This window comes from Cibotium barometz, chromosome 24, assembly GCF_041138505.1.
Source record: "Cibotium barometz isolate CiBa-2024 chromosome 24, ASM4113850v1, whole genome shotgun sequence".
In the NCBI taxonomy this organism is placed as follows: domain Eukaryota; kingdom Viridiplantae; phylum Streptophyta; class Polypodiopsida; order Cyatheales; family Cibotiaceae; genus Cibotium; species Cibotium barometz.
Window position 1 is genome coordinate 33121881 of NC_141069.1, and position 10482 is coordinate 33132362.

General features: G+C 34.1%; 1 protein-coding gene across 4 annotated transcripts; it reads left to right on the forward strand.

Annotated features, from left to right (window-relative positions):
• Nucleotides 1–524: 524 nt before the first annotated feature.
• On the forward strand, nucleotides 525–10131 carry LOC147625205 (GABA transporter 1-like). 4 transcript variants are annotated; one of them, XM_086818467.1, is made up of 7 exons: nucleotides 525–874; nucleotides 1436–1666; nucleotides 2065–2168; nucleotides 2276–2465; nucleotides 3483–3613; nucleotides 7351–7587; nucleotides 9737–10131. In XM_086818467.1, exons 1-7 carry the CDS (start codon nucleotides 730–732, stop codon nucleotides 10115–10117), a joined length of 1419 nt encoding a protein of 472 aa, XP_086674593.1. In that variant the 5' UTR covers nucleotides 525–729; the 3' UTR covers nucleotides 10118–10131. The 4 variants fall into 4 exon arrangements, with proteins under 4 accessions (XP_086674593.1, XP_086674590.1, XP_086674592.1 ...); XM_086818464.1 differs by having other exon boundaries at nucleotides 527–874; nucleotides 2071–2168; XM_086818466.1 differs by having other exon boundaries at nucleotides 531–874; nucleotides 7448–7587; nucleotides 9737–9872.
• The last annotated feature ends 351 nt before the right edge of the window (nucleotides 10132–10482 follow it).

Below are 10482 nucleotides of genomic sequence, written 5' to 3' on the forward strand. Positions count from 1 at the left end.
CGGAAACAAAAGGAAAGGAAAAAAAGAAGAGAAAAAAAACGTGGAATAGATTAAAGAGTGGTCTTTATTTGGATTGGTTAAAAAACATGTTTTTGTTTTAGTTTTTTAAATAAATAATTTCCCAGAGCGCTGCTCTTACGTAAAATCAAACAAACAGGGTGTGCACTGTGTGTGTGTCTCTCACGTTTCCGTAAGCCCTATCTGCAGACCTACACGTTTCCATCAATGATTCTCCATATATGCCCACCACCACCATGCTCTCTCTAGTGCTCTCGCCACCGCCTTTATTTTGATTAAAGAGAAAAAAGAAGCGGGGGATAGATTAAAGAGTGATCTTTATTTTGATTGGCTGAAAAACATGCTTTTGTTTTGGTTTTTTAAATAAATAATCTCCCAGAGCGCTGCTCTTACGTAAAATCAAACAAACATGTCTCTCACGTTTCCGTAAGCAATGCTTCTGTATCTGCAGACCTACACGTTTCCATCAATGATTCTCCATATATGCTCTCTCTAGTCACTAGTGCTCTCGTTTTCGGTCGCCACCGCCTTCTGCATCTTCAGCGCGTCTACCTCGTGAACGCGGTTGATTAATTATACACATTGCGCTACTAGTAGATCACATTTATCTCCACGAGCGCACCTTCCATGCACGCTGCTCTCTACAAAGTGCGTGGGCTCTTCGTTGGCACACGGGTTTTACATACATCAATAGCCTAGCATTATCATACCATGGATGACAACATTGTAGCTTTGCAGCCCTCCATCGAAGGCTTGCAGCCTCCTCCTTCATCCGCCCTACCCCACCCTCTCCATCTAGAGCTTGCAGACGAACCAGACATTGCTGCTTCTCATGAAGTGCTACCATCACCTAAAGGTACAGCTACCTTGGACTCATCACACTACCTTTCATAACTTGATTACAGTAGCTTAGTCCATTTTAGGGAATGGTTTGCTAGAAAAAGTAGCACTATAGTTTAGCTAGTGGTTTGGACACAGAAGTTGTAATTTGAAAACTACCCTCTGTCTTTAGAGGATGGTTTCAATTTGGGCCTCTACAAAGAAGCGATTTCATCTTTCTAAACCTCTTTATTTGAATTAGCCTTTATGCAAACCATTCTGTTCCATATATAGGTTGAATATCAGTCCACAAGTGGTAACCATGTAAAATAGCATGTGGGCTCAACAAGACGGGTCGTTTAAGGTGATTATGAGGAAATTTGATGGGTTGCTTCTCTGAATTCATGCTACACAAGAATGGGGTATGGGAATATCTAAATACTTGTTAAATGCAGGGTCTTTAAGTAGTCAAGGAATCGTTTTGCATACCAAATAACCATGCTTTTTAGTTTGCAATTATGTAATGAGAGGTGTATATTCATATAAGGTGAGTAGTTTTAATTATAATGTGATCACTTGTTGATCATGGAGGTTGCAGGGACTTGGTTACATGCAGGTTATCATCTCACCACGGGCACGGCAGGTGCCTCTACACCGAACTTACCTGCTGCATTAGCAAGCCTTGGGTGGGGACCTGGAGTCTTCTTCCTTGTCCTCTTTGCAGCAACCTCTTTTTACACATATTACCTTCTAATTCTGATTCTTGATCGTCTCGAAAAGCAAGGCAAACGCAGCCTTCAATATGCAGAACTTAGCAACCGACTTCTTGGTTTGTTTTAACGCCTTAATCACTTTTCTTTTATACCATTACATTGCTGGTTTTACCACTTGTACACTATGCTTTCAACATTTTTGCAAGATTTTAAAAAAATTATGTGAGCAAAGAATTAGACTTTTCTTTAATCCTACTTACGTTAGCATAATCCTATGTATTGTAAGCTTTAAGCCTCATAAATCAAGACCAGTACTTGCTAAATGAAAAAATAAAGAGTGGATTATTTGCCCACTTCTTGAAGGAGGATGCATTCTATGAAATCAGTGCATAGTGTACAGTTTAAATTGAACAAAACCTTGGTTTTTGTTGATAGAATGGTTTTTTGAAGAAAAAACATCATGATGTTAAAAGCTTAGGACTTGCTTGTAGATTTCTCTCAAATGTATGTCAAGCTGCAGGAAGACGATGGACCATTCATATTGTAGCACCTTTGCAATACATTGTTTGCTTTACCACTGTTGTCTCCTTTGTACTTTTGGGGGGCCAAAGCTTGAAGGTAAACATTGAAGAGCTTAATTATACCAATTGAGATAGTTTAAGAACTAGTTTTTATTTATCGAAGTTAGCCTTCTTTGACTAAGGGACTTGTATGTTGGTATGTAGGCAATTTGCTATGCATATGCCCAACCAAATGAAAAGATGACATTGCCAAAGTTCATTGCTATATTTGGGTGTATATCAACCTTCCTATCACAACTACCAACGTTCCATTCACTTCGACACCTCAACTTGGTATCTTTTGTGTTCTCATTAGCATATGCCCTACTTGCAGTGTGCGGATCTATAATTGCACGTAAGTAATATCTCTATTTTTCTCAAAGCTGAATGAAAAAAATTATATTAAGAATATAATAGCTAATCAAGAACCAATATCACTTTGTGGAGGCTAGAAAGGGGCAAAAAATGCTGGGTGTGTGTGTGTCCACACGTACATGTATGTGTGCATGTGTGAGTGAGTGTTGGGGGGTGTGAAAATAATTATATTAGGAATATAATAGCTTAGCAAGAACCAATATCACTTTATAAGGGATAGAAAGGGGGAAAAGTGTGTGAGTGTGTGTGTGTGCATGCATGCATGCACACATATGTATGTGTACATGTGTGAGTGAGTGTGTTGGGGAGTGTGTAGGTTCATATTATTTTTAGTAAAAAGTTACTCTAGAAATTGTTGTCATGTAGAATCTTGTAAATACTTTTATGCAAATCGATGCCGCATTAACTTAAAATGAAACATAGCATTCGCATGTACCTTTCATGTGCCATTACAATTGTAAGAAGAGAAGATCCAAATACTTGTGGTCTTTATCTTCTCAAAAGATTATGTACTTAATCAAGGTTTTATGAAATTTATTATAAAGAAGCTTAGAATTTCTATCTTAAAGAAGTTTAGAATATCTATTTTAAAGAAGTTTAGAATTTTTATTGTATACAAGGGAGGGTATGCACTTTAGAAGAAATATAATATTTGAAAGATTCTTTAAAATAGAATTATACTATTGTAATCAAGGGAGGGGGCGTACTTTATTAGAAATTTACTATTGTAATCAAGCTAAGGGATGCACATGATTAGATATAAACTATTTTGATCAACTCTCATTGTCAAGTAGTGTACTTTTTTGGATATCATGTTAAATTTATTACAATGAGTTAACGTCAAACATAGCCTCCTTCATGTGTCTCGTTATAATGACAATGCAAATATGCGGGCAATTATGCAACAATAATAATTGTACTTATCTTCTTTCTAAAAACATTTTATATAAATAAGTTTTTATAGCATTCCTTTTGAAGTGGTTTATGTCTATCATAGGTTACTCTAAGTATAAACCTCCAACAAATTTTTCTTTGGTTGGAACCAATGGAGAGAAAGTGATGAATGTCTTCAAAGCTCTATCTATTTTGTCAACAATATATGGAAACGCACTTCTTGTTGAAACTCAAGTAAGTTATCATGAACTTATTTACAATTTTAGGACTATTTTCAAAGACTTTGATATGTATGAGTAAGAATATTCCCCTCTCTAAAGTTGTTCAATCATCTAAGTTATACGCAAGTTATATAATTATGTAGTACAACTTTTAAATTATAGATTGTTAGAAGGGCTCTTTTTTAAATGTTTCAATGATACCAATAGTGTTAATTTTGACCTTTTTGTATGTTGCAATGGTACCTCTAGGCTAATCGATTCTAGTGTGAATTTTGGCCTTTTTTTTCATATTGCAATGATGCTAGCACAACCAATTCTAATGTTCATTTTGGCCTATTTAATTTTATTTCAGTTTGCATTAAACAATAAAGCAATTTCCATCTTCTTTCTCATATTTAACGAGTATTTTTCCTCTCCTTCTCAAATTTCTACGTCCTGTGAGGATATTTGCTTCATTTACCATTTACATTTATTTAAGTAGATTTTCCTCATATTTACTATTTACTATTTACTATTTTCATTTATTTGAGTAAATTTTCCTCATATTTTACATGTATTTAAGTAGATCTGCCACAAAATGTGTCATACTTTTTTATTTTAATATTTAGGCAAAAATGAGGGAAAACCCAAAAAAAGCATAATTGGAAGAACATGGAAAAAATAATGTGATCATCAAGAAGGTAAAAATTATGCATTTTCCATTAAATGAAAGTTTAAAATCTAACTTAAAATAATAAAGATATTATTATATTTTGCAAGGGAGATAGATTTAAACCCAAAAAAGATTGAATTTTTTAAAAGGTTGATGAATTTTTCTTAAGGGTAAAAATGTAAGGTATAAATAATTTGTAGGAAGGTTAGGTTAGAAGATCTATCCTCAAAACAACCTAGAAATTTGTGGCTAATAATATGACCTTTCCCTCTCTTAACTTTCTTGGTGGGGGGACAAAATGAATCTTAGATTCTAAAATAGGTAGTTCTCATACAGATTCATCCCTTGTACCTTCGAAGTTTTCTTAAAATTTACGTGTATGTTGTCAAAAAGAGATGAAACAATACTTGTGGTATTACTCCTCTACGCCTTAATATATGTTTATTATGATTAAAATGATCCCAACATGATGAGAAGCACTTTCTTGTATATTAGGGGATTTTTGAGGATCCGCATATAAGGATTTTATTCAAGTGGTTTTTTGTCTTCTTTATTCACATCTTATCATTATTACTAACTGTTTGGAAATTTTCCAATACTTTAAACATTTATATAGACTTATTGATTCTTTCTTCTTTGCTTTCCATTTCATTTCAAAGTCATCTCTTGCAAATAATTATTGAATGCCTTGTTAGAAAATCAATATATTGCCTTCGTGCCGCAAAGGGTAATTGATTATAATGTAAACTACACACTTTATTATGTTACTTATGATCTATTTTTATGTATTCACCCCTTTCTTAAATGATTTATTTCTTTATCTATGTGCAGATATTTTGGCTATTATACAACCTAGGAAATTTAAGTTTCTTAAATGATCGTTTCTTTATATGTGTAGAGAATGGAGAGTGGAAATAATTTGGATATTGTAAGACCTGGAAATTTTGTTCTTAGGAATCTTGGCTAAGATTGACAAGGAATGGATATATCATGTAGTTGCCTAAAAGTTTAACATTTTGGACGTCTAGGTAGTAGAGTTTTATCCGATTTAAGTGGTTTTTAGGAAAAACGTGTACAAGAACAGAGAGAAAGGATTGAGTAGATAGTTACAAAAAGGGGAAAATTAAAAGAGGAGTGAAGATACACAATTTTGGCTAAGATTCACAAAGAATGTATATTTCGTAGTTGCCTAAGAGTTTGCCATTTTGGAAGTCTAGGTAGTAGAGTTTTAGTAAGTTTAAGAGGAGTTTGCCATTTTGGAAGTCTAGTTTTTAGGAAAAATATATACAAAAATAGAGGGTAAGGATTGAGTAGAAAGGTACAAAAAGGGGAAAAGAAGATGAGGAGAACGAAGGATATCTAACCTTGGCTATAGTTTTTTGAAAGAGGCATCTCAAAAGAAAAGAACACCACATAGTTGAAGTTATTATAGACTAAACAGTAGTCTCTCTTGGTTTAAATTATTTTCTATAAGGATTTAGCATAGTAGAAAGATATATAGCAAAACAAAGTGTAATGGGGAATGCAATAGATAGAGAATTTTAAAAAAATATGAGACAAGTACAATGTGATGGTGCTATCCACCACCTATGCATTCTCAAGTAAAGCTTAGATTGATCTAGATAGACTCTGGAGGATAGAGGAAGTACTGAGTGCGGAGGGTGTGGATATTCACAAGCATTAGATACATTACCTTATGTGATAACTGTGTCCATGTATAGCATTGCAGGTGGTTTGGTAGATGTATATACAATGCAGATGGTTACATGCGGTCATCGCTCGTGTATCAAGAACACGGCTAGCCATCACCATCCACTAATAATAAACTTAGGTATCTTAGGGAATATTCTTGGAATATTCTCCATACTATCGGGTTGAGGGGGCCTCGAAACCCCCCCAATCGAGCCCCAACTAATGCTTGCACCTCTGACTATCTCCTAACCATCAATGGTCCTAATAACATCGGCTTCTAAGCCAAGGTTCCCACCAAAGGCGTGTGCACCAATGGCTTCTCTTCGTAATGGGAGCTTTTACAAATGCGCACCAAATATAGATGTGAGATACATACTGAGAGGCAGGCATTGAGTGTATACTAACATTGTCAACTAAAAAGAAGCCTCTCAAGGTCTTGCAAGTTTTATTATAAATTAGTTCCCTTAGGTCTATAGAGTATGATGCACTTAGATTCTCATAGGTATATATGTCTTGATGAGTTCGTAATAGCCTTCTATATTATGATATACTTAGAGTCTCATGGATATACATGTTGATGAGCTCATACTAGCCTTCTATACTTGGGGATAATATTCTCAAGGAATATTACATGTCACCTTTTTACAAGTGCTATTTAATAATTGGTGATGTAATTTATATACAAGTGCTATTTAATTATTGGTGATGCAATTTATATGCATTAATTTATGATACAATTTATATACATTAATTTATGATTTTACCACTTTAGTATAGAATGTATACGTAAAAGAATATAAATTTTGAATCTACCAAACTTTTAAATTTTACTTGTAAATGTAATAAAATATCTCCTTCACTTCCATGATATGGTAAATGGTTTTTTTAAGGACACCATGAGGTTTCTTTATGCTTTCAACACTACTTTTTGTAACAACACAAAATAAGGTTTTGTTTCTACAAAAACCACTTCCATTCAAGTACTTTCTGTAGGTCTAGCTAGGGAAAGCATGATACCCAGCCACCATTTGGTCTGAAGCCTAACTATGAGCTAAGATCTATCAATTTCTTTTTTGTGTGCTATTTTTGTGTGTTTGCATATGCTTGGTGCTCTAGATGCATGTCAATTAGGACATGATTATGTGGAGCCACAAGAAAAAAAAATTTGTGCTATTTTTTAATGTGTGCGAATATGTTTGGTTCTCTAGATGCATGTCAATTAGGAGTTGATTATGTGGAGCTATAAGAATTTTTCTCTTTGGCTCCTCATAAATCCATTGATTACTTGCTGGCTATTTGTTAATGGTCAATTTATTCTCATTAATTTTGCAATGGTCAATTTTTTGATGGTCATTTCATTAGTTTTTAAAGTGTCTCACAATTTATTATTCTTTATGTTGATTCAGGCCACAATATCACCCCCTATTAGGAAAAACATGACAAGGGGACTATGCCTTTGCTATTTTTCCACTATTATAACATTCTTTCCAGTGGCTATAGCAGGTTATTGGGCATTTGGTAACACGTCAAATGGAAATATTCTACTAAGCATGATATCAAGTAATGGACCATCCTACATACCTAATTGGATGTTTATTCTTGCCAATTTATGCATGATTATGCAACTAGTTGCAGGATCTGTGGTAAGATTCTCACGACAAACTCTTTTATATTTTATTCTTACTAATTTATGCATGATTATGCAACTAGTTACGTGACCTACTCTTTTAAACAATCCGATTGATTAAATTTTAATCTCCAATATAATTTAAGTAAAACCATGGTCTTACATATACACATCAAGAGTATAAAAATCCAAACTTAAAAGATAGAATAAAACTCAAGCATCATTGGGAAACATGTATGTCTTCACATAAGATTCTTACGTGTGTGTGTGGGTGTGTGTGTGTGTGTGTGTGTGTGTATACACATGTGTGAGTGTGCATGTATGTGTGCGTGTTATACACACATGTGTGAGTGTGCATGTATGTGTGTGTGTATACACACATGTGTGAGTGTGCATGTGTGTGTGCAACGTGTGTTTGTGAATGCACATGCATGCGTGTGTGTTGGGGGTGCTAGGTTGATGCATGTATGCTCACATGTAGATCAGGATTAACATAAACTCATATAGGAATGTTCATTCTCTCTCTCTCTCTCTCTCTAAGGCCCTTTGAATTTGGTTATTTTTTCAATTCTCATGTAACAAAGTGTTACATCCCCAAATAGAGCTCCCTAGATAGGGCATCCATAAATATCCCAAGACTATGGCCCTTTGAATTTAATTTATTAGAGATCTTTAGCCTTAGAAGATAACATTGTAATCTCTCTCTCTCTCTCTCTCTCTCTCTCTCTCTCTTTAAGGCACTTTGAATTTTATTTATTTTTCAATTCTCATGTAACAAAGTGTTACATCACCAAATAGAGCTCCCTAGGTAGGGTATCCGTAAATATCCCAAGACTACGGCTCTTTGAATTTGATTTATCAATAGGAAAAATATAGACTCTCATTTTTGCCCCTTAAGGATTTTAACACCTCCTCTTTCTAGAGAAATGGGCTCATGGTAAAATTTTTGCAAATTAACTCATAAGTGAGTGGAGTTTGAACATTTCGAATCTACTCTTCGAGACCTTTCCAATGATATATAGTAACATGCCACATCATCACCAATTTGGGGACTTCTTGAATATTGCATGATAGGCAATTCTGAATATTCAAGAAGTCTCCAAATTGGTGATGACATGGCATGTTACTATATATCATTTGGAAAGGTCTCAAAGAGTAGATTCCAAATGTCCAAACCCCGCTCACTATTGAGTTGATTTGTAAAAATTTCACCATGAGCCCATTTCTCTAGAGAGAGGAGGTGTGGTAATCCTTAAGGGGAAAAATGAGAGTCCATATTCCACCTAATGTTTTCCATTTTATTAGAGATCTTTGGCCTTAGAAGATAACAATATAATCTCTCTCTCTCTCTCTCTCTCTCTCTCTCTCTCTCTCTCTCTATATATATATATATATATATATATATATATCTAGGTATGCATGTGGCTACATCTTTAAAAGATCCAAAGGGTCTATGCCAAAACAAAATAGTACAACAATAGTACCATGATATTGAGCCATGGGAAAATGGAAATAAAAAAGAAAGAAAGAAGTGAATAGACCAAATATATATATACAATGAAATTAATTTGTGATTACAAGATAACCATGTGAAAGTAAAGGGTAGCCTCTAGCTAGTGACATAATTACCCTCATCAAAAATACAAAATAATTGAAATTTTTGTGTTATAAAAATCCTCAATAGCCTCTAGCTAGTGAGATAATTACCCTCATCATTAATACAAAATAGTTCAACCTTTCATGTTATAAAAAAACCCCTATATCCACTATGAAATATCTCACATCTAGAAGCACCTTAATCCAAAAGAAAATGTTAATCTGGTTTTACTATAACTAATGTTCAAGTGACCCTTGGGAGTTAAGGTGTCATAAGTATCCATGTCTAGTTTGAGAGTGGTCCTTAAGATCCAACATCCTAAGAGAGAGAGAGGGAGAGAAAGAGAGGCGAGGGTGAACCAAGGGAGATGAGAACATTAGCTTTTAATAGCATAGCCAAGCTAAGTAAACTCACGTGACCAATATGACCAGGATGATGGAGCCAAAGTGTAGGAAATGAGACTTCAAGCCAAGAACACGGTTGATTAGGACCATGGCACATAGACTCACATTAGAAGAGAGAAAGAGAGAGAGAGAGAGTTCTAACTTGCCTTCTTTTCCTTATGCAGTTATACTCACAACCTACATTTGATAGTTTTGAAAGAAATATTTATCATGGAACTCATGTTGGACTATCTTTGAGGAATTATATGATGAGAACTTTATCTCGCACACTCTTTATGATGTTAGCAACTTTATTAGCAGCAATGCTTCCTTTTTTTAGTGACTTTAATGCACTCGCTGGATCCCTTGGATATACTCCAATAGTTTTCGTTTTCCCACCTATCTTTTATTTTATAGCATTTGATGTGTCTTATAAATCCTTAGAGTATTGGTCCAAATTCTTCATGGTGATTTTATTTATCATCATCACCATAATAGGTTGCTTCACTTCAATTCACCAGCTCATTGTAGATGGGAAAACGTTTAAACTTTTTGCAAATCTTTAATGTTTACATAACCTAAGTGCAACATTATATAAGTTTTTGTTATGATTGTTGTTGCTTTATCTAGCAAAGTGTTATTTTTTAAGATGATTTTATTTTTTAAAAAGTTCAAACAATTACTTGCCAACAATTACTAATATTATACAAGTGTTTACTTGAATGTCATTTTACATTTAAAAATGTAATGTTTCCTTTTTTATGTATGTTTTTAGTCAAGTTTTTTTAATGTCAATTTACATTTCAAAGTGTAATATTACCTGTTCTACGTATTTATCTTCTCTTATCCTTAAAAACATCTCATGTTTAGACATGATTAAACTGATGTGATGATACACAGGTTGATTGAAATGAGATAGAAAGATCCCCAA